Source organism: Urtica dioica, chromosome 8 (assembly GCF_054948205.1).
Source record: "Urtica dioica subsp. dioica isolate 48M chromosome 8, U.dioica_male_clone48M_v1_H2, whole genome shotgun sequence".
NCBI lineage: Eukaryota > Viridiplantae > Streptophyta > Magnoliopsida > Rosales > Urticaceae > Urtica > Urtica dioica.
The window spans coordinates 30,233,743-30,261,259 of record NC_142763.1 but is presented as its reverse complement, the minus strand read 5'-3'; the positions used below and the strand labels follow the sequence as shown (position 1 = coordinate 30,261,259).

The window sequence follows — 27,517 nt, the reverse complement described above, 5'->3', positions numbered from 1 at the left end:
TCAAGGAACTAATTGTTTGAAAAATTATAGCTCATTCAGACAAGTGAGTAACATGGTTTTAGTGGTAAGATCCTTGGCGAATGATGTTAGTTCTAGTTCATCAGTAGTTGATCTTATTTTATTTTTTACAACAAATTATACGGTTTGATACTACCATTCTTCTTGAAAACCAAGGATTGAGTAAAAAATATTATTGGATATAATGACTTGTAAGAAGCGTTAAGGTCTCTTGGGGAGACATGGATTGGACACAAGACTTCACGAGTCAACTATCTCCTAAGTCCTCTTTATTACAGCGTGTATGGTGGTTCAACATTTCTAAAATAAAACATAAAGGAAAGGCGAGACAACAGTCACGGCCCAGATTGCCTCGATGAACCCGAACCGAAGAGTCGTTGCTCAGTCCGACTGCCTGTGGAGAACCGATCTCGGAATCATTATCAGAGAGATTTTAGCAGCATTATTTCCATGTTAGTTCCAAGAAAGCGCAATGCACAAGCCCATATATTAGCTAAGATGGATTGAATTTCAATAAGAGAAATTGCCAAATTTGCCACTAATTTCATAACATTTTTCCACTTTTCACCAAAAAAACTAATTTGGCCCAAAATGCCACTATCTATGTCAACAATGTTGACATTTATTTTTGCTCTTCACTATTAGATGTCAATATTGTTGACATAGCACTACTACAAAAATATTGATTAACAGCGTTTTTTAAACGTTGTGAAATATGATTGAAGGCGTTTTTTGCACGCTGTTGTATCGCATGAGGTTAAAAGTATTCCACGGCGCCTAAAATAAACGCTGTCTAAAGTGGTGCCACGTAGGAGCCACGTAAGAATCTAGGCGATAAAGTTTTCACGGCGTTTATATATAAGCGTTGTCTAATGTGATGTGAAACGCATGATTTCTAGTAGTGTAGATGTCAATATTGCTGACATATCCGGTTGCATTTTGGATCAAATTAATCTTTTAGTGGAAAGTGGAAAAATGTTATGAAAATGGTGGTAGGTAATTTCTCTTTCAATAATGTTGCAACTTCGTCGAATGTGGCCCCCTGGAATTATAGACTAGTAAATACCAAATTAACAAGGTCATCAAGGACATTTTGACTTTGTCTGTCTGTAGGACCTTCAAAATTCTCAAATCGTTTCCGTGCCTCTAAACAACTAAAACTAACAGGCGTAAAAGAAATTTTGGAGCAAAAAAGTACTAACATTTGGAGTAGAGAAGGTACTACTATATCGTCCCACAACATGAATTATAAATTTTGTAGAGTACAATACAATGGAGGACACATTTGATTACAGACCCTCTGAAGACACTACTATGAACGATGATGACTAGATGTCAAACCCACCCAAAAAAAGAAGGAAAAAAAAAAGTTTCTACAGTTTTCTTAATCAGGATTAAGGTAAAACTTTTGGCTTTGGCTTGACTTCGATCTCGTTTACGCTGCGTATGAATATGGCGTCTGGTTCGTGGCTGAAAAATGAACAGATCACGAGTTACAATCAGCCATATATATATAGTATATGAGTGTGAGAGGGAGTTGATCTTACGATTTTTCGCCCTCTTCGTACGTGTAACTAGAAGCCACAGCCAAATGATGGCCATCTTTGCTGAAAGAGAGTGCTGCAATGCTCGTTGGATATTTTGAGTACTAAAAAGGGAATAACGACAAGGAGGCAAATTAGAATCTTGTATGTTCTCATTCGATAAAATGATTTAAATCAGGATTCAAAGTTGGCCAGATAGAAAATTCAAACAAATGTTTACCTGATATAATCTCTTCTTGTTGCTGCCATCCCACACATTTACGTAACCATCACAACCTCCCGTCGCAAATGTACCGTAACTAATAGGTTAAAAGTCAAACATGGCAAACAAAGATCAGTTCTTGGAAATTGAAATACATTGTTATACGACTAGCCACCAGGTAAATAAGACTTCTCAGAAAGTTGTGGACTGTGATAGATGTAATCACGCCTGAGTGCGTCTATATTCACCATATATGTCAAAACAGGAAACAAATTATCAAAGATAAGCACTAGTATCAACACCTGAGATTAGCTTTTTCTATGCACTACAAATTACACAGAGTTTTCTATTTAAATAAGTTGCTTAACTCCGTTATTGAACGCATAGACACACAATTAAATCAGTTACACGGAGTTGTTAGTTCAATTTTTGTAGAACTGGAAGTTTCATATTCTGAGCGAATACCAAAAAGATGTCTACAAGAATGTTACGCGATCCTGACACCCCCAGATACAAAAAAAAAAAAAAATGCTAACACTGTCTCGATTGGGTAGAGTCACACAATAAAATACAAAACTAAAAGCATAGACCAGTACGAAAAATGTAAGTTAAATAAACAATCTTTTCTTCCTCTTCTAAGAATTTGAAAGGATTGATTTGGTCTATAGAGATTTTAATAACTTACACCGGGTGGAATGCAATTGCATTTACTGGGTAGACCATGTCCCTTCCAGCCTCTGATTTTCTATGGCATTTGAATGCATATCTGGAAAAATTAATAACCCCGTTAACAGTGCAAAGCGGTACACAAGATTTGAGTGTAAAGTAAACATGTATATAAACATAGGTAATGTTTTGGTTGACTTTGACATCATGGTGTATCACCTCATAAGTAAATGGATTGATCCCAGTTAAGAGTTAAGACTCATCATTTATAAAAGAACATGTAAGAGTAATAGTCTCATATAGATAGGTAGAGCCATGGTCACAGGTAGTGCCCACCTTAAACAAACCAATCAGTAAAGCATATTACTGTTATTTTTCCTTTCATTTTGGATCTCTCTGAATTAAAAATACTAGAAAAACCCGTACTTCTTGGCTTGGCTGGTTTCTGAAAGATCGAAGAATTCCATCGCAACCCGTCCTTCCACAGAGCTGAGGGCATATCCTACATATTATACATAGGTTAATGAAACAACGAGGGATTTATAATGTGCACTTGAGAGAAAAGGAAATAAAAAAACAAGAGTCTTTATGCTAGCTCTAAAAGCTAAGTGACTCGCATTCTTTTGACCTTCAACCAGAGCATTATTTCATGATATTAAATAAACTAAACATTCTTACAGAAGGTAAGACGATCAAACAGAAAAGTATTAAAACAAAAGCACTCATAAATTCACATGATTGATAACATTAAATAAATAAAGCCCATCAAATAACAAATACCAGTTCCATTGGGGTAACAGCGAACACATCGGGTTTGGTATTTCAATGAAGACTCTCTTCGCTGCTCGGGTTGGGACATGTTTCGCAGATCGTACACATTCACATGTCTTCCTGCAGTTGCAACCACCAAACGGTTTCCGACGAGGGAAAGAGAGTAGACACGCTCGGGCTGTGCGTACGTGCCAACCAGAGTGCGCTCCTGCCCACTCGCCCCTCTCGGGTCCCAACACTTTATTGTTTTGTCCCAGCTACCAGTTATCACCTGACCTGAAAAGCCACCAAAGAAAGAAGAGAAAATCATTACCACGCTTTACAACAGGCCCGAAAACAGAACTTTTAGCTCAGAATCATGATCATGAAAACAGATAAAGCAATGCACTATGCTAAGTCATTTTGCTAAGCAATAAAGCGAGAAAAGAATTAACAATTTAAGAGTGCGCCTGTTTAAAAATCATTGACTATGATATATCTATACAACAGAACCTCAGGCTCGAAATATAAAAACTTGCAACTGCGTATCAGAAGCATGATCATATAAAGAGAATAAGCAATGCACTGTACAAACTCATTTCACACAACAATGAAGCTAAAATTAACAACGGAAGGGCGTGCCTGTCTGAAAGACCTCTGTATCAGATAAAGAAAATAGATCGTATGAGTGAATGTTTTGTACACTAGCTGGAGCCAAGTCTCAAATATATGTTACTGTCAAGATCAGCTAACAGCTATGACTACTAACGAATTTGTACTTGATTTGCAGTTCAAAGTAAACACGCCATAAATTCTCTACTGAACCGATCAAATTAAGCTTCCAAATTATCTAACTAACTTCACTCAAAATCAAAGAGACGAGCACAAATCGAAAAACCTGCGTGATAGGAGTACTCGACGCAGCGCACAGGACCGTCGTGGCGGCCGATAACTTCCTCTTTGTTGGGAGTGAAAACGAGCCTGAAAAGAAAGAAAAGGCCAAGGGAAGTTGAGATTCGGCGACCGGAGAGAGAGGGAGAGAGAGAGAGGTGGATGGTGGAACCTGCGGACGGTGTGGTCGAGGGCGGCGCTGAAGCCGGAGGAGTCGTCGTGAAAGCAGCAGTCGAGGACGGCGGCGGGGTGGACGAACTCGCCGCGGAGGACGTCGGCCGTGGCGTCATAGAGCCGTACGGTCTTGTCCCACGACGACACCAAAAGGTTGTCGCTGTTATTCGAGAACCGGAGGTTCGAGATCCCGTCCGACGGCGGGTTCGCCAGCTCTCTGCCGGGAATCTGCGCCGGCGCCGGCGGCGGTGCGGCCGTCATTTCTTGAAGAGAGAGCGCGTTAGGGTTAATCGAGGTTTGAGAGAGAGAGAGAGAGAGAGAGAGAGAGAGTGGAGAGCGAAATGATTTGATTTGAAAAAAAAAGAGCGACAGAGGATGAAAATCCAGAGAGAGAGAGAGAGAGGTGTGATTTGAATAATGACGTTTGGGTGAGAGAACGCAGGCTTGCAAAGTTTAGGCTTCGGATTTAAATTCAAATTCTTGTGGCCGTTTATGTCTCATCAAGTGAGGGATTCCTCAGTCACCAAAATATATTAAACATAGATTAAAAATCTGAAGAGATACTCTTTTATTCTTGCTGAGAAGAGAGAGAGTCTCTTTAAGTATTTGTCGTTTTTGCACAATTAGAAAGAGAATCTAAACTCACTTGAAGAAGGCTTTGTTTGTTCGGTAGAAACAAGGGAAAAATAGGTGAATGAATTAAGTAGAAATTCTTTAAAAAAAAAAAAATTAAGTAGGATGCAAAATAAATGATAGGTAAGTGAAGTATTTTAATATAATGAGAGGAAATTTGATTATCTCTATTTGTAATTTGGTATAAAAAGCTAGAATGATTCATGTTTGTGTATTAAAATTACTTGTATACCTTACTCTTTGGACAATGTTGTCATACTAATGTCGTCATCTGATTATTTATATTTTCTTTACGATTTTAATGTATTTATCACCATGTAGTTTATGTATGTGTTATCTTTGTTTTGTTTTGGCTAAGAGACATTAGATTTCTTCCACTTTCTTCATACGAGAGAATTTAATTTTCCAAACATGTTGAAGAACTATTTTTTATCATGGTTGATCCGTGACGGTAAGGATGTGATCTCCATCCACCACTAAGTGTATCTTGGAAGAGCTAATTAAGTACTTGGATCCCAATATTCCTTTCATATATTCGGAAGTCTGCAATGAATGAGCAAACACGCATACTTGGTAAATTAGTATAGTCCGATTCGATTTCGATCTGTGATGTTCTTATATTAAGATGTTTTGAAACTGTATATGTGAGTGTTTTGTCCATATTATAATAAAATGGTCCATGCAATTGTAAGAAGAAAAAAAACTAAACAAAATAAAAAAATTTAGGCTATCGTAAATCCATTATTTTTTTTGTAAGTTGGAACTAGATATGATAGAATCTCAACTATAAAAATATTAAGGGTTTGAGAGAACGACTTCAATAATAAAAGTCACATTTTTAGGTAGCTCGGATTGATTTTGGCAGGCTTATATGTTTTATTTTTTATTCATATTATATTATTGTATGAGCATATGTATGAAAGTCTTTATTTTGCATATCATATATATTTTTAACGAAAATTTAAAAGTGAAAATATAAAGATAAGCAAGGGAGCCGTACCGCCTCGAAAGGTTAATTTAAGGAGAAATTTTTCGGGCCGAGGCCCTAATACATTTAAAAGATAGAGCGAAGTGTAAGACCTTGCAATCTCATATCTTCGTCTCTAAAGTGTGCACTGAAATGTGTTCGACTACCCTAGGGGCACTCCGAACTAAAAGTTGATAGAATCAAGAAAAGAAAGATCAAGTTACCGATTAGTTTTAAAATACTAATAACTTATCATGCATTGCATTACTCTTTTTTATTTTGTGAGCTTTATATTATTCTCGCTTAGCGTAAGCTCATTTCTTCGAAAATTTTTACGTCTGTGTTGTAGGTAAACAACATACAAAGAACTGAACATAGTGGACTAGTGGCGTCGATAGCGAGTGGGTTGTGGTTTCCATTCACGAAATAAAGTTTCCGCTACGAGTCTTTAAGAAATAAATTTTAAGATTTTTATTTTCATTTATTTCAAAGTTATGAAGTTTCAAAGAGTTTTCTAATTGGTTGAGATTTATATTATGGATTGTGTTTTACTATTTTTTGCCGATGTGTTTGGTTTAAAATTGATACTTCATATTTTCAGTTTTGGTTAAGTACTTATCATGAAATGTTTGAAAATGCAATATTCATATTTTTCTTTAATGTTGTTGTTTCTTTTTTAAAATCTTTAAAATTTTGGTTCGCCTTTGCACAATGTGTTTTAAAAAAAATCCTCCAATTTTTCTAAAGAATTTTTAAAGTTTAAAAAGCACGTAGAGTAAGACGGTCCGAAAAGCCGAGTCGTCACACATAATCTTTAAACAAAGTTTTATTGATTGAGTCGTCGCTCGATTATCTTTTAGGTTCTTTAAGTGAGAGGCTCATACTATTCTTTAATTACTAGCTCGAACTAGTCTAGAACACAAGTAATAAACACAGTAAACCTAAACATCAGCTCAAGTTCCAATTACTTTTATTTTCCAAGAAAATGACGTCCTTGCACGTATGCTCCAACTTTTTCGTGACATCCAACTTTATCTAGCCAATTGTTCTCGGTGATCGATGGTTGATCCTCAACACTTGAGTGTGTACTCGTCGACCCAATTCCTTGAAGGTCACTGCGAGAAGGTTAGACGCTAAAATACCTACTTATATGTCTTTTAGGCATATATCTAAGATAAGATCTCTACTACTTCTTGGAAAAAAAAAAGTCGATTTTAAATCATACTACTTTGTACCCGATTCGATAATAAGAATCATGAACTCGACAAAAATTGTAATGTCTTCCTAGTGGACTTTATCTGCATCTAGACAACTCTTATAAAATGAACCATAACTCAAAATAAGTTGATTCCAAAGGCTCGAAAAAGAAGTAATCTCTAGAACTTTCTAACAATATCTTGTAAGCCAAGTTTAGAACTTTGTTGCCAAACCAAAAGTATTATGTAGAGAGAAACAAAATCAGACAGAATTTATGCTCAAAAGAAATTTGAAACTGATATGTCAGAACAGTTGATAGTCCTGCTTTTACCTATTCTTAATTCAAACTGAACACACTCACATTCGTTTTTGACCTTCCGACCTCTAGAGGCTTTGTTGCACTACTATGATCCCGAACCATGTAGCATTGCTTATCACACCTTAAACATCCGATTGTACCGATCCGACACTCTCTAGGATGCGTACCACACTTTGGACATGTAGTACACCTCTAGTTACAAATGTTGGAGCTCCTTGATCGTTTGAGTTCATCCTCCTGTTTGGTCATTGGTTGGAGTGACTATTCTTTCTCTTATTGTTGTTATTATTCTCTTGGTCGGAATTATGGGATTGAAACCCTCCTATATGCCCACAAGATCTCTTCCTTGACTAAGATTGACCTTGGTATTGATTCGTTGGTCAAGAACTTGCTTCTACTAGTGTGTTCCCTCGAGAACTTCTAGGCAAATGAGAGTCAAGTTGATCGTCCAATCCATCGTTTCGAAGAGCTCGTTGAACCGCGCTAGCGTATGTCTGTGGGTCTTGCCCGGCGCTATCTATTTGCTTCACGTTTTTATTTTATTTTATTTTATTAACCTTGTCACACAAATAAAAATAAATAGTTAATTTATTTCCTTAATTGTAAGAGATTGTTATTATAATTATTTTTCATTCTCTATTATTTAAGTCTCGATGGTTTTGTACCTTTTTTTGGCATTGATAAAGTATGCAACTTTATGCCTCTAAAAGTGTTCGTGACATCTTCAACAACAATTCTAGATTTTTATTTCAAATCGCGAGTTAATATTCGGTGATAATTTTTAATAAGTTTTTTTGGTTCTTTTTCAAAACCCTGCATTTAATAATCAAAATATCTGTTAATCGGTTTTTGGGTTTATGATTTCTGGTTTTTGTATTCAAAACTGCGTAGTTAATAATCGTTAATAAAATTCTGGCTAATTTTCTATTTTCGAAATAGTGATCGGTTGCGTTTTGGGTAATTTTTTTGCCTCGTTTAACACGATAAATATTATTACCATTTATTTTAATTTTTTTAATAACAAAATTTAGTGTAAAGCGACCATCATTTTAAGGGTAACATGGTCCTTTTTTGTTTGGTACAATTACTAAAACAGTGGTTATTTTATAATTATAAGTTTTAAAATGGCTAATCAGATACACTGTCTTTAAACATAACTTAATTAATACACATTGATTTTAGCTTAACATATAAATAATTCTACTTTGAAGAAAAACAAATTATACCAAACAAATAGTTACCTCAACATAGTCCAAACAAAAAATATATCTAGCTTTTTCTCGTTTAAAAAAAAAATTACGGAACATCTTTTTATTTTATTTTGTATAAAAAAATTTGATTACAAAAATACATATGTCATTTATTATTAAAAAATAAATAAATGTCTTTTTAAATCACAAAACGAAATAGAAATAAAAAAACGTTCATTTAATCTGTGCTGTGAAACGAGTTTATGAGATTTCAGTGAATAGAAACCATCTCCTTCTTCTTCTTCTTCGTCGTCGTCGTCGAAAGAAAGCCCCAAAGCAATATACAAGTGCTAATTCTACAGTTCGTGTTCGTCGCTCGTTCGTAATGGTGGTCTGCAAATGCCGCAAGGTATGGATAATATCTGTATCACGTCTTCTGTTGTCTTTGAAGTTTCGACAATTTAATTTTCTTTGACCATGATTTGTCGATCGAAATGTGTGATCGTGGTAGCTCAAGGTGCGGATCGGAGATCTAGTCGGTGAAATTAGGCGATCTTTAGGGCTCCGAATCGGCATCTCCGATTGGCTAATTCTTGTTATGATTGGATCGTATGAATTATGTGATAGTTGATGAAATTCGGTAGTTAGTGATTGACTAATTATTTTTGTTTAGAGCGGGAAGACTGATCTAAGCTGGGTTGTTGATGTTTTTAGGCGACGAAATTGTACTGTTTCGTGCACAAAGTCCCTGTTTGTGGAGAATGCATCTGTTTCCCCGAGCACCAAATATGCGTGGTAAGCTTTTTGTAAAAAGATTTGATTTTTTTTCTTTCTGTTTGGTCTGGTTGTTGTATTGATTTTTTTTTTTTATTATTTTTTTATTTGAGCAGCGCAATTCACTACATTGCGTTTCTGAATAAATTTGAAGCTGAGTTTTGTTAAACAAATAGAGATATGTGCGTAGATTCAATGTATAATGAATGATTAAAAGAGAAGATAAATATATGCAAAAAAAAAAAAAAAATCAGGATTTCACTTTTACAATGGTTATTTCATGAGAATCGAGTAACAAAACAGGCTTGGTAATGTATCGGCTGATCTGCCTGGAGACACATTGTTTCATACTATTATATTTGACTTCTGTATGCTGATAATCTTACTTTCTTCTTGTTTTGGTCATCTACATACATATACCATTTCTTGTATGATATGTTCACTCATAGTTTGGCAGCATACTAATAATCTGTATTGGAACATAAGCTACCTGTAACATATGTTTGAGTGCTTTTTATATTTTCCTGTTCATCTTATTTTTTTTCTTCATCTTCTCAAATAGGTTAGTATATAAGTACTATTGGCTGCTGTATCAAGGTACTTACATTTGCGATCTTTAGCGTTTAAGCGGTGAAATGTGCTTTCTTTTGTAGATTCGTACGTACTCGGAGTGGGTTATAGATGGAGAGTATGACTGGCCTCCCAATTGCTGCCTCTGTAAAGCTGTGCTTGAAGGGGGGACTGATTCTCAAACTACTCGATTGGGTTGCTTGCGTATGTGCTATTATCCTTTCTACATTCGTGCTAATTTCCTCTTTACAAAGATTTATTTATAATTATCCTTTTTTGTAACCTTAATGTGTTTAATTAAATGTAGATTCCATACACACAAGTTGTCTGGTTTCGCACATCAAAAGTTATCCTTCCCATACTGCTCCTGCAGGATATGTCTGTCCACTATGTTCCACATCGGTAAGCCATGTTTGAAATTGTGAAATAGAGGCTCGTGGAAAGCCAAATCTCTTTGCAAATACCACTCTTGATAATCTTCTATGCACAAAAAGTTAACATATTTCCACCTTTTGAACAAACAAAGTATTCCCAAATCCTGCTTGCATGAACCAATTGATAAGATCCTCTGAGCTCCGGTAATTAAACGATTGAAGTACACCATAAACGTTTCGAGAGTTGTGGAACTCTCCCAAAAAGGCTAAGACTTGGACAAACTTCCATTAATGATTATTTCTGACCCCTATAAACAAACAACTCTTAGTAATACTAATTCTTCCCCTTAACAATTAAATGATTATTTATTTTCCTAGAGTCCAAATACAAACCACCTCTCTTTACACAGGAAAGATTGAATACCAATACACTATTTTAACCTAGGATATAAGGCTTGTGCTTCACAACAGACATTTAGCCTCACATCATTTTTCTTATGAGCATGAGATTCATCTGAATGCTTCAGTAATATTGATGGGGCTATTCCTTGTACTCTGACCATTTTATTTATATAAAGTTGAAAATATTACTGAATTTATTTCTTGTGTCAATTTCATGAGATAGACCCATATACTTTAATTTTTAAGTTACACATGATGTAATCAGAGTACATTAGGTCATGACTTTTTTGTTTCAAGGATAACATGAAATTTCACAAAGCCAAGGCATCTTTAGCCGCTCTTTATTCATAGGTGTGTTATATTCCATAGTTTTTTATAAGTTAACTTATGGCTCTATTTTGAGGCTTACACCTTGCCTAAAGAACCCAGAAGCCTTGTAAGTGGAAGTAGAAAGCTTTAAGCTCAAGCCCAACAATTAATTGCTTGAAGAAACTCGGGTCCTTTGAGTTTGTAATTGATTGACCTTTGTAGCGATCATGACTAGTATGCCCTATTCTGAGGTTGACTGTTGATTTTTCCCCCCTTTTTAGTTGAGCTTAGTGAAATAACAGTGAACATGCAGTTAGTCTGCTTTTACTTCATGTGTTTTATAATTGCGGGTCTGACTATGCTTTTATTTGGAGGTCGTTCCTGGGGTTATGTTTGTTTCGGGATTCATTTTATTGAAAAGTTCATTGTATGCAACTAATATTTCTGCATATGTCAAATTCTTGTTCAGATATGGCCTCCCAAGAATGTGAAGGATTCAGGATCCCGACTCCATTCCAAGTTGAAGGAAGCGATAATGCAGGTAAGGCCATGGTCATATCAAGCTTTTCTAACTTCTATTTGATACTGGTATTTTCAATCCTTGCTATGATGTGATGGTATGTTAGCATGAGTTGTGTGGTCACCGACTTTGTTGTCTCCATATTACGGTCAGATTTGAAACAGATTTCATTGCTATTGTGCAGACTGGCCTTGAAAAGAACTTGTTTGGAAACCATCCAGTATCATTGCCAGTCGCAGAGTCCCGAAGTCCTCCTCCTGCATTTGCGTCAGATCCGCTGATCTCTCTAACTTCAGCAGAGAACAGGGAAAACGGTAGTAACATGACCGAAGCTTACTCAATCCCAACTGGAGCTGGAACTTCAAAATTTCCTGTTTCAGATATCTCAGAGATAGAAGATCTTAGTTCAGCAGGAAATTTCCTGAAAAGCTCGAGTCCTGCCGGTGTAAGGGCATTTTTGAGTTAGTTGTGAACTAATGAAATGTTTCAAATACGCTTATTCCTTGACTGTATAGATGGCTATTTGTCTCCCTCTCTCTCTCTCTCTCTGTCTTGATACCCTTTCTTTTAGTTTTCTCATAGTTTTTTTTTCATGATGCAATCCAGCATGTTGCTACGACACGTAAGGGTGTAGCAGTACATGTCGAAAGGCAAAACTCTGAAATATCGTATTATGCTGATGATGAAGACGGGAACAGTAGAAAGTACTCAAGAAGGGGTAAGTTTAAATTTTCTTTATAGCTATCCCGTGCCCCCATAAGAAATAATGAATAAAAGGCATGTTGTCGTGTTTATGTTTAGGTAGATACACGCTAACGGAAAAAAAATTATGGTCCACTGAGAGAACCCTTTTCCTGTTTTGCTCAAAATTTCTGTTCTGTTCAATTCAATTTCATAATTACAGGGTCGCTCAGGCATAAAATTCTTCGGACATTGATTCCATTTTGGTCTAGTTCGTTACCAACTCTACCCGTGAGTATGCCCCCGCGAAAAGACGCATCAACTTCAAATGATGGTCCCGAAGGTCGTTTGCGGTCTCAACGATCATCGAGAACGGATCCAAGAAAAATCCTTCTGGTTATAGCCATCATGTACGCTTCCAACGTTTTTTCTTTAAGTTGTGCTCAATTTCTTCCCTTATATAAAGCTTAAAAGAAGATAAAGTGCTTTAGAATCTCTGCATGTCATTGACGACTGTCTTACATAACTTGTCAAACGGCCTGTTTTTTCATATTCTGTAATATTATAAACAATAAAAATGAAACACATGCTACATAAATTGTAATTAAAATAAAGTTTGCAATCTGCTGGTTTGGTTACGCAGGGCATGCATGGCAACAATGGGAATTATGTATTACAGACTAGCGCAGCAAGGTCTTGACGAGCCGGGCGATGATGAGCCACAGTAATAATCTCCGTTTGTTGGTGTCGCAAATTACGGTAATTTACCTAAAGAGATCAGGTTTATGTGTCACTCACGCCTTGGCGGAGCTTCTGGTGCTTCATGTTTTTAGTTCTCCCATGATCTTGACCTGTTTGCCTATTCTTTGCAAACAAACCGATGAATGTGGTTTTAGGAGATTTTCATAATTTTTGTCTTTTGTCCGTGAAAATCCTTAAATCTTTGATGTAATTTTGTTTGCGGTTTCTTACTTGAGATTACTCTTATTTCTTTCCGAAATAGAAAACCGGGTTCGCTGCAGATTGTTATATGGAATAGCAGTTGCTGTAATTATTGGGATTACTAACAAATCAAAGTGCTCGGTGAGACTGTAATAATATTTTATTCAATAGACATTTTTTCAACTCTTATTTGACTCGAAGAATTGCGGAGGTTCCAGAGATGGAGAAAAACAAGATGATGACATTTCTTTTCAATGGTTTGATTTAGAGGAATGAAATCAGTTTGGTATCACTTTGGTTGGACATACATAAAAATGTGATTTCTGAGATGTTTTCCCTTGGATGATTGCTCTTGGAAATTATTTTAGAAGCATAGGAAATGAATTAGTAAGGTGTCTAAATTTTCTTATTCAATCCATACAAACGAGAACGGTTTTGCATTCCAATGAAGAAAAACTAAGATAAGCATATTTTATCGAAGAAAGCGCAAAAGAACAAAACGGAAAGCAACAAGATTTAAATATATATATATATATATATATATATATATATATATTTTATATAAACGATTTGATATTCATTAGAAAATAAGACATCACAGTAACTTTTAAGGTTGGGTGAGTTACACAATATGTTAATTTCTCTAATACCTCATATTTTCAAACCTTTCGCGTATATATTTTTTATTTTAATTTTTCAGACTTATGTCCTTATTTATTTCTAATGGTAAGTAAACAATAAAGAAAAAGTGTAAATAATAATAAAAAAAAAACAAATAAAACTGTAAAATAAATAAAGAGCATATTTGAAAGAGGGAAATGGCCGGATCTACTACTCAATTCAATGATTTGGACCAAAATATAGAGTTTCTTGTTTTGGACACTTTTAGTAGTTGCTTAAGTGAGCAAATACATACTTGCCCTTCTTCTTCATTCTTCACGTTATCTTCTTCTTCTTCTCTCCTCACCCGCGCGACATTGGAGAGCAAACAGAGCAAGGAAAAAAAAAATTCCAGACCACATCATCCAAGCTCTCTTCCCGGCCGGCCACCCAAAATCATCACCGTCACCTTTCCTTGCCTTCCTTCTTCCTTTCTAATTCCCACGCGCCACCACCGAGTCTCCTCCATCGCGCGACTCACAGCCACCGATCCTCCACCGCGCGCGCGCCGGCCGAGAGAAGGGAGAACGCCGCTGCCGCCGAGGCCCAGCTTGGACGCGCACCTCGACCACTCCGATCATCTTCTCCTTGCTTAGCTCTCTCGTGTGGATCGCTGCCAAGGAACAAGCCCAGGCGCGCGACCACCGAGTCTCCTCGAGCGCTCGACCGCCGTGAAGTGTGCGCCGCTGCGAGCTAGGAGAAACGCCGGGAGGGAGAGAGAGCTTGTGGAGGAGGCCGGATTTCAGGAACATAGAGAGGTGAGGAGATTTCTTCAGATTGGAATCCATGTTGATTAGGGTTAGGTTTTGATTTGGGGGTTTTGGTTGTGAACGTGTTTTGATGATTTTAGTTGAAGATTTGAATTGCTTTCGGTGATGATTCTTCTGGTTATGGGTTTGTTCTTGGTTTTGGACGAGTGTTGTTTTGGATTGGGTCTTGGCCGTGAGCTTGGTTTGCTTGTGTGTTTTTGGCCGTGAGCTAAGGTTGGCCGTGAGCTTGGTTTGCTTGTTTTTTGCCGTGTTTTATGTTTTGGCCGTGTGGTTCTTTTGGCTGGGAATTCTAAAATGTGTTGTTGTTGTTGTTGTTTAGTGTCTTGTGATAGAAAATCTGAGCCTCGGGAATTCTGAAATTTGAGATTTGATATTTCGCTCGGGCTCGGGTTTTTGTTAGTTAATTCTGTGATTGAAATGTGGTTTTTATGACGGGTTAAGTAATTTAGAAATTGACTCGATGTTCATTTCTGAATTTCACAGCTCAGTCGCAGATCAAGTCAAAGCGAGCGAAAATCGGCGGAAACTGAGCGCGTCGAAGCCGAAGAGTAGTGAATTCAGAAAAAGATTTTAAAACTCGATCTCACTCGTGAGTCGTTTATCGCTTTATTGCGTTAGACTCGAGTTTTAATTTTTGGATTTGAGATTGTATTAAGGGATTATTAATTATTTATTTAAGAATGTTTGAGAATTTAAATTCTGGTTAATTAATTCAGAATTCTCGGTTTGTATGATTTTTCGGATTATTCATTTAATTTATTTAAGACTCGTTAAATTCTCGAACCCCTGAACCGACTCACAGTGAATCCCGAACGAACCTTAAGCTCGTCAGCTTCTCCCGAATCATTGACTATAATTAGTCATTCATCCATTATTGAATTGCACTCCAAGTTTCAAAAAGACATATAATTAGTCATTAAACTATAATAACTGAAATTAGTTCCAAAAACACATACAACTATAATAATCCATCCATTCCTCTGGGACAAAGGAACTGGACTGTTGCATGTAGTCCGGTTGTGACCAACTTCTCCACATCGCGAACACTTCCTAAGAATAGACTCATCCCCTTGAGAATGTATCCGTCTCTTCTTCGGTCTACCGACAGCACGTGATCTGTATGTCGGAGGCTTGTCTCTCATTTATACAACAAATATGTTCACTCTCATACCTGAATAAGAAAATTAAAAAATGAGAATAACTTTAGATTGATATGTATAATTGTAATAAAAACTGTCATAAATTGTAGACTTATAAGTCTACAGTTAACAACAATTGTAGATATCGACGTCTAGAGTTGTAGTAACTGTAGACTTATAATATCTACAATGAGACTATTTGTATATATGTATATCTACAATTACACCAATTGTAGATATACATGTCTACAATTCTTGTAATTGTAGACACATAGGTCTACACCTTCAGCTGTTGTAGACTTATTACAAGAATTGTAATAGGTCTACACCTATATGTCTACAATTACAAGAATTTTAGACATGTATATCTACAATTACAATAACAACGTATGATGGGGACAGTCTACAATTTCAGAGATTGTAGACATGTATATCTACAATTCAAGAACGCGAAAAAAAACTCAAATGTCCAAAAACACAAAGAACAACACACAAACAAACCCAGCAACAAACAACACAAAGACGGCGGGTAATAGCACCAACAAACCCAGAATGACACATACCTGAACTAGATGATTTAGAGAGCGATAATTTAGGGTTTTCAGTTGAGATGATTTTTTTGCCTCACTACCGGATCGCGGCCATGAACAGCGTCGTGATTTAGAAACAAAGCCATGTGCTGAATCTCAACAAGGTTCATCCTCATGTGCTCACGCGCTCGACCTCATCGGTGGTGAGCGAGGACGACCAACATAAAAAGGTAAGATATTTTTGTATGTCAAAATGAACGAGAGAGAAAAACAGAGGAGAGAGAGAGAGAGAGAGAGCTGTGAGAAAGGAGACCTTTTTTTGGATTTATGAGCAAGTTTTGGATTAAAATGAACAAAATTAAAAATTAAAGGGCAAAGAGGGTAACAAAGATTTATCTCTCCTCATATTGGTAGTATAATTGTCCAAAAACATGGACCACAACATTTTGGTCCAAACTTTCCAAATCACTACTAGTTGGGGCCATTTCCCTTTGAAAGATCAAGTTTAATAAGAACGGGCTCGTCGTAATTTTTCGGGCGGGGTCACCTAGGATTATAGAACTCTGGTTTCACCCAAATAGGCATACCTGATCTGCCTCTTTTCTTAAACGTTTCCGTGAATTCCCAATTTGTTTCTTATTCCGAGAATAAATTATTTATACATCCCTTTCCTTGTTAAGAATTTTCAAAGACTTACTTCTACTTATTTACTGTTTCATTTAAATTTTTCTTTGCAACTTCATTTAATATAGCAAAAATTATTTTTACAAATAAGTTATTTATGCAATCTTTGAAAACGTGATCTATGTTGATGTTGAAATTCGAAGATCGAGGACTATTCAACCACTACTCTCAACCCCTTCGTCAATTTTGGATCGCGCCATATACTTGTCACGAGCTAAGAGGAGAAGACATATTCAACAACGACGTGCCCTCATAATCAGTAGAGCTCGCCAACTTCCCTTGAGGTCTATAAATAGAGACCTCCATTTAAAGATTTGAGGAAGAGGAAGAGAGAATCCGACCTGTCATTTTCCCTAAGCTCTCTACTTTTTTTCTCAGATGTTATTCATGATTCTTTTTTATTGTAAATCTTTATTTAATATTTAATAACAAGGCCCTTAGCCATTGTTATGTTTTATTGTTAGCTATTATTTATTCTTACAATATACCAAAGCAAAATCGATTCCATGACGAAAGTTTGAGGCCCATTTACAAATTCAAATCGATCTTTCCATCAAGAAGAGGTAAATTCTCGGTTCTACAATATATTTAGGGAATTACCATCTTTCAATAATGTATTTGTGGAACCTTCCTTAAAGAGTTTGTTTATGATATTCAAGGACAAAGCCATAAAATTTCTTCAAGGAGGCTAAATATAAATTTGTAAAATCATAAATCGATTTTAAAAAAACTATTATTAAGGTAACAAACTGCAATTATTTTTAAAAGAAGTTATGTGGGATAATTATATTTTGAAATAAGTTATTATATAAGGGGTAATTATTTTTTAAAATAAGTTGAAGTTATCATATATATATGATTATTTTTTACATTGAGTTATATTCCCAAAAAGTTATGAAAATAACGATATTAGGGTGCAACATTTCTAAAATAGTTATTATCTTTAATTCTTTAAAAAATAATGTTTAATTTTCAAACAATAAAAATTATTTTCTTTATAAATAAAATTATAAAATGTAAATAAAATTAAATTGAGCTCAAAACATTAATCATATTTTCTACCTAACTTCATCCTTAATTATATCTATTAGCATACATTGTGTTATATTCCGGAAAAGTTATGAAAATAACAATTTTAGGGTACAACATCTATAAAATAGTTGTTATTTTTAATTCTTTAAAAAATAATGTTAAATTTTCAAACAATATTAAATATTTTCTTTATAAATAAAATAATAAAACGTAAATAAAAATTAAATGGAGCTCAAAACAGAAAAAAAAAAATTAATTAGAACAAGTGCACACATAAAAAAATGACTATTTATAACTTAAAAAAAATGTTACTTTTTGCATTAAAATTTTTTGCCGGCTATTATTGTGATAAAATACAGAAAACACGGTCGTTGGAATCGAACCCCATCCCCAACAATTAATAATCACCCTTTCAATAGTCTCACCATCGGAGCTATCATACTTTCATGGTATATAATGACAAGTTTATATAGATAATAGAAATTGTGTTAGGTATGCTATATAAATTTATATAATTGTTTGTTATATTCTCTAATAAAAAAATCTATTGGGGACTCGTTGATCCACTCCACTGGTCCGGCCCTCCGCTCCTGAGTGGAAATAATTACAAAACTCTCACTCTCTCTCTCTCTCTCTCTCTCTCTCTCTCTCTCTCTCTCTCTCCATTGCTCAATTGAGCCTCTCACAATCATTATGATTTTTCTTTTATACAGATTATCTTTCCTCAAGTCACATATGAATTCCTCAAGTTTTTTTTGGTAAAGAATTCATACTTACATTAATAATAAAAATGTCATTTTCAAAAAATTAATAATAAAAAATGTCCCTTTGTAATGAAGCAAATTGTTTGGTACATATTAGTGTCCCTTCAGCTAGGAAAAAAAGAAAAACAAGAAACCGAGTGGAGAGCACATACTATTACGTATAGAGTTACACATCGTCACTATTAATACTTATTATATATTCATATGTTATATTTGTATTATTAATTTTATTTTATGTTCAAGGTGAAAAGAAAATCTTTGATATGAAACACGAAATTTGAATTCTTCTATATCCTTTCAGGAGGCTTGAAGGGTAGGAGAGTTGGAGCAGTGTTTGCTTCGAGCAATCAAGTGGTGTTATATTATTAGGTTGTTATTATATTATAATATGGTCATAATGGGACTATGAAACTATATTTAATTTTCATTGACGTAGGCATGCTACTGACCCTCAGTATGTTAAAATAAGCCAATTACAAATATCCAGAAATAAGACAATTATTTTATTTTATTATTATTTTTTTTAAGCATTCAGAAATCAAACTTCGGAGGGACAAATAAAAGAGATATAATTTTTCAGTACAAAGACAAAAAAATCAAACTACGGGAGGGTCAAAATTTTAATTGAAGACTTTTTTTCAGAGTAATTGTAGTAGCAATAAAAAAAAAAATTAGGAGCGGAAAATTGACAGAAAAAGAAAATAGTGGAAATTGCTTATGGTAGTGTTTCTTTTCTTCAACTTAGTGCAAAAATATTATATCATTTTGGATTTTATTTTATTTGTTTCTTATTTACTGTTTCATTTATAAAAAAAACAAAATCTTAAGTAACTGTCTACAGTTTGAAAAAGCACTATTTGCAAAAAAAAAAAAAAAAAAAAAAAAGATTACAATTTTGGAAATATTGTACTTAAAATATTTTTGTAGTTTAAAAAATGTGGGAACGCTTATGATAAATTAAGCACTAAAGCTATAAAATGGTTTTTTTTTTTAATTACGTAAATAAAATATCAAGGACTAAAAGCAAAATAAGAAAAAGTTGGGTCAGCCAAGGGCTCCGCTGAGCAAATAGTAGCTCCGGCTGTGGTTTTAAAAAATAATGATTTTTAAATTATGATATGTTTACTACCTTAGAAAATAGTTAAGAAACCAAGAACCAGTCATAATCCGGTAGTGTGGCAGACACAAGATTAAAAAAAATGTGAATATTAGAAGATTATTTCTGTTATGATAATGTGTTAGCTACAACCTACAAATAACATTATTCAAGCAAGCATGGTTAAAAACCAAAAGATTGTCAGTTTAATTTCACGTTAAATTATAAGGAGGAAATGACGGCATAAATACTTAATATTTTAAGCATGATACACTTAAATATTTAATTGTTTTTTTTTTCGACAACTAAAGTATTTATTGTTTATTTTCAGTTACATCATTACTACCTGCACCGTTATGTATGGTTATAGTTATCACTGTTTGATAAGGCGGAGACGGGAATTTAGGCGAAACCCATTTCTAGGCGGAGGCGGTAAGCCTTTAGGCGGTACGAGGCGTAAGCCTAAAAAATAATATAGAAAATATATAATATATATAAAATTCATAGTAATTTTCATGTTTTCATAAGTTAAAAAAAAAAAACCAATCTAAAAAAAAAGAGTTTTAGACTCAAATATAAATTAAACTCGACGACACTAATCAAACAAATCATAGTCTAGCTCTTCGTTTTCGGAAAAATCGTCATCATCTTCCATGTCCTCGTCATCATCTAGGTGATCAAACAACGTTTTCTCCTTGCCTATGCATAATCAATTTGATTCACATTAGAACTTACATATGAGCAACAACTAAATCAATAATGTTCGTTAGCTACGTGATCATAGTTACCTCTCTTTTTCCTTTGTCCTTCGTTTTCACTAGGCCTCTTTCTTTTAGAACCAGAAGTAGTGGCTTCTCCACTCTCGTGTTCAGCCCGTTCCTCATTTTCAGCTTCCCCCATTAACCATTCATCATCGGAATCCAAGGCATCAACCACCAATGGATCAAATTCCTCACCATTGTTGCTTTGTCGAGAAGTTAACTTCAAGTGGCGATCCTTTAAATTCTTGTTAAACATGATGAAAGCAAGCTTGTTCATCCTAGTAGTGGATAGCCGGTTCCTCTTTTTAGTGTGAATTTGGTTGAAGATGCTCCAATTCCTCTCACACCCTGACGCGGAACAAGTGAGACTAAGAACTTTGATCGCGAAAGCTTGAAGTTCGGGAGCATCATCACCAAATTGAGCCCACCAACGATCTACATTTATGGATGTAAAATTAAATAATATAAGCAATACATAATCAGACAATACATAAAATTTAAAAAACATACCGGGTGAACGTGTTTCGTAGCAAGCTTGTGCTACCCTCATACCAAACATTCCTTGCTTGAGGTAGAAAACTTCAAGTTGATCATTTGCTTTCATATAAGCATCATCGGGAATCATCCTATTCATACACTTAAACAAACCGACCTTAACTTCTTTGTCAACATGGAAGTTAGGCCCGTAATGAAGCTGTTGGTTCAAGTAGTAAGCCGCCGCATGTAGCTCATGATGTAGTTGACGCTCCCATTTTGTATCGATGATATCCCATATTTCTCTGTAGACAGCCTCTTGTCCATTAAATTCCTTTGCTATCTCCTCCTTTGCCTTGTCCATTCCATCGTAAATGAATCCCATTGCCGGAGCTCTTTCTCCATCAACCATCCTCAACACCTTAACTAGAGGCCCGGTGGTCTTTAGAGCATAGTTTACGCCACGCCAAAAAGCATCATCTCTAGCAACGACTTTCTTCATTTTTTCCCCTCGGGTTTTTTTGCCCATGTACTAGAAGCCCATTCCTCAGAAGCAAACATTGCCTCTAAAGGTTGTCTCAACTCTTTAAACCTTTGCAACGTCAGAAAGGCAGTTGCAAATCTTGTGACGGCTGGCCGAATGATCTCTTTTTCAGTGAATTTCCTCATCAAGCTTAACACCCAACTGTGGTTGTAGATGAACTTGGCTACGTTCTTTGCTTTAATTAAAGCATTACGATGTTGCGGTAGGTCTCCAATCTTCTCAAGCATCAAATCAATGCAATGAGCTGCGCATGGCGTCCAATAAAGCCGCTGCCTTTTCTCCATCAACAGTCTCCCCGCGGCTTTATAAGCACTAGCGTTGTCGGTTACAACCTGAACCACGATCTCTTCGCCGACTTCTTCAACAACCTCGTCAAGCATCTTGAACAAAAAGTTGGCATCTTTGACATGTGCCGATGCATCTACGGACTTCAAAAACACTGTACCGTGCGGATTGTTAACAAGGAAGTTGATGATACCTCTTTGTTTTATGTCGGACCAGCCATCTGACATTATTGTTACACCGGTTTGTGCCCACGTACTCTTCACTTCCTCAACCATCTTCATTGTTGTATTCACTTCCTCATCCAAACACCATGTCCTTATCTCGTACATCGAAGGCAGCTTTAATCCTCTTCCGAAATTCCCAACGGAACGCATCATGCCAATAAACGATGGACTCCTTACCACGTTGAACGAAATCCCATTTTCGTAAATGAATCGCACGATGTCGAGGCAGACTCTATTGCGATACTCTTTTATTGTACCTGAAGGGACATCTTTAGCATGATTCTCGTTGTTGTCGTCAGTCCTCGTAAATATGTCCATTGGTCCTCGTACACCTCGATTGGTCCCGGCAGAAGTACAACCAATAACAGTCTCTTGAGTAGAGCCAAAGTATGAACCGTTCGCAATATGCTCCTCTCGGTTTCTTGCAGCGTTCTCCTTCGAGACTTTGTTAGCGTTGAGATTATCGGCACATCTCTTCTTCACGTCATCGGGAACCTTCTCGCAAGCTGTGATATTAGCATGCGTTCCCGCGAGATGGTCTTTCACCCGTGTAAGGCTTCCCTTAATAACCTTGTCGCAGAAAATACACACGCGATACGTGTAATTTTTCTTTTCCCCGGTCTGTTCATCAAAGACCGGTTTCTCCGTAACATAGTCGTTAGAAAAGTCTTTTGGCTTTCGACCTTTCATTCCTATAAAAAAAAACATTGCTGTGAGCCTGTGACTTGACTTGTGACGCAGAGACTAATTACCGAGTCACACATTGCCATCAACAGTCATGAGCTCGAATAATTATGGCAAAAAAAAAAAAAACATTGCTGTGACTTGTGACTTGTGCAAAACTGTGACATGTGTGATTCCAAACCAAGAGAGAGTTCGAATAATTACCGACTCAGTGAGGGAGGGACAGAGCAGCGTAGCAGCGTGAGGGAGGGACGAGAGCAGCGTGAGAGAGGGACGAGAGCAGCGTGAGAGAGGAGCAGCGTGAGAGCGAGAGAGGAGCAGTGTGAGAGTCGGTAGAATATGGAGGGACGCTCAACGTGAGAGAGAGTGTTTTGCGTGAGATGAGAGACGGTTGACATACCGATTTTTTTACGTACTTATAGTTAATTGTTATTTGTTATTAAAAAAACCTAAAAAAGCCAGAATTAAAAAATGGCCCGATTATTTTGGCCCAGTTTTTTTTTTTTTAAAAAAGTCTCATTTCAAAGGCGGTAAAAGGCTGTTTTGAGGCGTTTTGACCGCCAGAGGCGAGCGCCTTTTTCGGCCGAGGTGGAGAACGCCAGAAACGCACCCAGGCGTAAGCCTCGAAGCGGTCGTCGACCTAAAAGGCAAAAGGCGCGCCTTTGGGCGCGCCTCAAAACCGCCTTTTTAAACATTGATAGTTATATTTACTTTTTTCCTATGCATTTTTGGATTTTTATTTTATTTTACATAATTTCGGATTGGATTCGACTAAATTTCAAGAGGTCCTGGTATTATCGACTTGGAGATTAAGCTAGTGGCCCCAATCGTTGCACCAAAGAAATCGAATCGAAGACATATAAGCACTAATCTGAACGTCGAAACTTTAAAGGATTGAGATTTCTGACTTCTGACTGCCAAAAATGCCTACCTTGTGAACCAGGGCTCCTTTTTTAAATTGGAAGTACAATTCGGAAGAACCTTTTATCAGGATTTTGTAGTAAAAAAAAAAAAGCTTTTGTTTTTAATTTTTTTATTTATTAAAAATGGATGTTGGATCTGTAAAAGACTTTTACATGATGATAAAAGTAATAAGAATTCCCTTACAGCTAGGCCAATAAATTTGCATTTCGGTGTTGTTGATACTCTTGTGTTGGTTGTTTTTGTATGGAAAAACTAGAGTTCTCTCAGATGTTGGGAACATCTTATAGAACGCCTTCTGTCTGCTTTACACGTCAGAGCTGTGACGTGATTTCTGCTGACAGTCTTTTTTGTTTGTTTCGCTTCCGCGTTTTTCCGTTCGTCCAATGGGAGCTCTATATGTGCATTGGAAAATTCTAGCCCGAGACACAATACCTGATTGTGTCTTATAAAAGGATCGCTTTCTCTTTTGGGTAGGTTACACATTCTGTTATCCGTGTGCAATTGTCATTGTCGATACTCTGTTTTGCTGAATGTGTATGTGAGACTCTGTTTTGATTGACCGCCACTACTAGAGCTGGTCATGGAGTAGTTGTGTAGTTTGATTCAGGTTATTCCAAAATACATATTTTCTTAAGCGTTGATTGAATTTGAAACTTTGGGAGAGTGTGAATGAAAGTGAGAGGAGCTCAAACTTAGGGGGAGCCTAAGTTTGAAATTACTAGGGTAGTTTGAAGTTGAGGAGACCTGGAAGTTGATTATCCGTGGCCGTCCGAAGTTGTACTTACTCTATCGTCTAGTGAAGTTTCTCTTTCCATTGAGAGTATCATCTATCCAGAAGTAGACACAGTTGACCGAACTGGATTACCATATCTTGTGTTCATTTACTTTCAGTTTATATTCGTTATATTCGTGTGCTAATCTGCTAAACTGATAAGGTGTTTCTTGTTAAAGCATCCGAAAAGATATCACCTAAACAATACATCTACTTTTTCAGGTAAGTACATATTAATTTCAATTTGATTCACTATTTTCTTTTTGTATGTTTGTCCAATGATGATGTTATATAAATCAAACTTATCTCCTCTTTCACACTTTCACCCCCGAAAGCATATTGAAATTATAAATGTTGTTAGATGATTGTTAAACTAGTGGTTAAACAACTTGTTGAACAACTAATTAGCTGAAAGCAATAAAGAACACACATAATGAATTGGTAACTCTGTTTGGTGATAAAACACCTGCTACTTAGGAAAACTGATACGTCCGATGGTGAAAAATAACCACTATCTCAATAATCAAAAGTACATGACTTAGATTTGACGACTCACTCTCAACCACCTCTCTTCTTTGACTTCTCCAATGGATGGAAATCTAAGCTGCTCTTAGATCATAGACTCCCTCTCTCTTTTACCAAACACTCTCCCGAAAATTTACACTAACACGTTAATGCAAAACACACACTCACAAACTTTGCACAAATAAAGCACAACAGTAGCAATTATTGAAGCGAGATGGTCTCAGATTGTTTGTGTGTGTGAATGAATATGTGTTTATATATCAGTTGAGCCTCTCCACTTAGTAACAATTGGTTTTAAGATGAAATTTAATATGGTATCAGAGCCTTGTATATTCACACAACTTGAATTTAGCCCGGCCTACGGGAAGCGTGAAGGGGATTGTTATACTCGGCCTGGTCACGCTATACTCGGCCTGGTCATGCTACGCGTGAGAGGGAGTGTTGAAGTGAGATAGTCCCATATTGGTTGTGTGTGTGAATGAACATGTGTTTATATATCAGTTGAGCCTCTACTTAGTACCAATTGGTTTTAAGATGAAATTCAACAACAATTACCTAGAACTTGTTGTCGATGAAGATCTCTTAGAATAGAGAGACAAGTTTTAGGTTAAGGTCGCGTGAATTGACCAAACACAAAATTGAATGATCGAAATAAATGCTAGGTGAGTTTTATTCAATCAGTTCTAATCTTCCGCGAATTTTGATAAGTCGGAGTATAACCAAATATCTGATCTTTATTCTAGTTCTATTCGCACGAGAGGAAAATAACTGAAGTAATCAAAGTCTTGAACAACTTTTTGCATCTTTAACTTGAACAACTGGTACAATTTATTTTGTCAAACTTGACCATGTCACATAGATCCAACACATATTTTAATTCTCGATTGTAAAAAAAAAAAAAAAACAAATCCTGATTAGTTGGAAATCCGGAAAAATCTCATTCTTGGTGGCCCCCCTTTTATAAATTTGTTCACTTTATTATCTTTGTTTCTTATTCGGGATTATCCCGGGGCTTGTTTGGAAGTTAGTTTGATTATGAAATAACTTTATATGTCTCGAGTTACCAGACCAGTAAAATCTCTAAATATTATTTCTCTTCTCTTCGTCAGCTAATTTAATTAATAAATCAGGAAGCCTTCAAAGATGCCTAGAGAATATAATCCCTACAAAAATCTATATCAAATCTCATAAAATTCTATCTATGCTGAAATGGAATACACAACCTTTATTTTAGTTATCAGAGAATAAACCATCTCCCAGTTTGTACGCACGTACATTATTATCTTTAACAGTCATAACTAAATTAATACAAGAAGGTATCATAATGTATTTAAATACAGGAAAAACAAGCTAGCTGTAAGCTAGAGCCACATGCTTGTAGAATATATTCTAATTAAAAAAAAGACATACTATATAAAATAATTATGTGTTTGTTTTAACTTTCAACTACGATATATGCATAATATATGTCTCAATATATTGGCAAGGTGGTTGTTTATCTACTAATTAGTTAGAGTAAAAACATTGGTCTAGGAATGAAAACAATTGCTGTTTATTGGTTGTTAGAATTTAACAATATATACCAGTAAAAATCCCACTCACATTTATAGTAGATATATCATATAGATACAATGAAAGATCGACCAGATGATTCTATTTAATTCCATTTATGAATACCCAATGGATATAAAAAAATACTAACACATACTCGTCGTTGTGTCATGTAGTATATCACTATCACTTTATAGATGTACTGATCTGGCTTCAGAAAGTAAGCGACGATGAATATATAAATATATATATATATATATATATATATATGTTACTGTATTACTAGTAATAGATAAGGAATTAGTTCACACGTTGATATATTGATAATTAGTTTCCTGATTTGGAATGGATTTGAAAAGGGAATATCCTGTCGAAATTCCTATCTTCCGTTTAAATACCAAAATCCCATGACTTAATCTTACCTAAAAGAAAGAAACGTGACGGCCTAATCCAGTATTACTCGGTCTAAACACTAATTTGCATGTTTAAAGCATATATATATATATATAGTCATAGATATATTCCCATGAAACAAACATTTGTTTTATTTACTTATGATAAGAAATAGTAGCCTAAAACTATGACTATTAGCAAATGATATTTATCCGTTGGACATGGCCGGAAGAGAAAATTAATAATGATATATATATGTATATATATATACATATATAAATATATAACGAGAACTAACTGATCAATTCGGTGTATATATTTATATATATATATATATATATATATATATATTATATAGTGCCATATCATAAAACTAATTGATAAGTAATGACTAGCTCAGATTTCCGTATGTTAAACTTTGTATTATAGATAGTCGAAAGTTGCTTTATGTATGTAGAAGTTGAACCTAGGGTTTCCACTTTCAAAAGTCAGATATCACTTTAGACTGATTAGAAATACTTATTGTTGTAAATGGATCCAAACCTCGTCTTCAACAATTAAGTGCGTTAATTATAAGATCTC

At 35.6% G+C, this 27,517-nt stretch overlaps 2 protein-coding genes and 1 pseudogene across 3 annotated transcripts; 1 reads left to right on the top strand and 2 right to left on the bottom strand.

Moving 5' to 3' along the window:
- Positions 1-1,237: 1,237 nt before the first annotated feature.
- LOC149389098 (mitotic checkpoint protein BUB3.1-like) lies at positions 1,238-4,779 on the bottom strand. Its single transcript, XM_089622812.1, has 8 exons — positions 4,244-4,779; positions 4,079-4,161; positions 3,211-3,477; positions 2,857-2,932; positions 2,450-2,530; positions 1,783-1,861; positions 1,566-1,666; positions 1,238-1,488 (listed from the first exon to the last, which is right to left on the bottom strand). Exons 1-8 carry the CDS (start codon positions 4,504-4,506, stop codon positions 1,413-1,415), a joined length of 1,026 nt encoding a protein of 341 aa, XP_089478938.1. The 5' UTR covers positions 4,507-4,779; the 3' UTR covers positions 1,238-1,412.
- Positions 4,780-8,782: 4,003 nt separating this feature from the next.
- LOC149389097 (RING/U-box superfamily protein) lies at positions 8,783-13,356 on the top strand. The gene is made up of 9 exons (XM_089624682.1): positions 8,783-8,960; positions 9,266-9,346; positions 9,979-10,099; positions 10,203-10,297; positions 11,450-11,521; positions 11,685-11,945; positions 12,107-12,218; positions 12,405-12,591; positions 12,825-13,356. Exons 1-9 carry the CDS (start codon positions 8,937-8,939, stop codon positions 12,907-12,909), a joined length of 1,038 nt encoding a protein of 345 aa, XP_089480808.1. The 5' UTR covers positions 8,783-8,936; the 3' UTR covers positions 12,910-13,356.
- Positions 13,357-20,393: 7,037 nt separating this feature from the next.
- On the bottom strand, positions 20,394-22,462 carry LOC149389096 (uncharacterized; annotated as a pseudogene). Its single transcript, XR_016300655.1, has 3 exons — positions 21,070-22,462; positions 20,587-20,994; positions 20,394-20,497 (listed from the first exon to the last, which is right to left on the bottom strand). The product of XR_016300655.1 is annotated as an uncharacterized LOC149389096 (transcript).
- Between the last annotated feature and the right edge of the window lie 5,055 nt (positions 22,463-27,517).

Coding starts and splice junctions, on each gene's coding strand:
- LOC149389098 (XM_089622812.1), bottom strand. CDS start 4,506: ATGACGGCCGCACCGCCGCCGGCGCCGGCGCAGATTCCCGGCAGAGAG. Junction 4,162..4,243: donor CTCGACCACACCGTCCGCAG/GTTCCACCATCC, acceptor CTTTCTTTTCAG/GCTCGTTTTCACTCCCAACA. Junction 1,667..1,782: donor ACAAGAAGAGATTATATCAG/GTAAACATTTGT, acceptor TTCCCTTTTTAG/TACTCAAAATATCCAACGAG.
- LOC149389097 (XM_089624682.1), top strand. CDS start 8,937: ATGGTGGTCTGCAAATGCCGCAAG. Junction 10,298..11,449: donor GTCCACTATGTTCCACATCG/GTAAGCCATGTT, acceptor ATTCTTGTTCAG/ATATGGCCTCCCAAGAATGT. Junction 11,946..12,106: donor AAAGCTCGAGTCCTGCCGGT/GTAAGGGCATTT, acceptor GATGCAATCCAG/CATGTTGCTACGACACGTAA.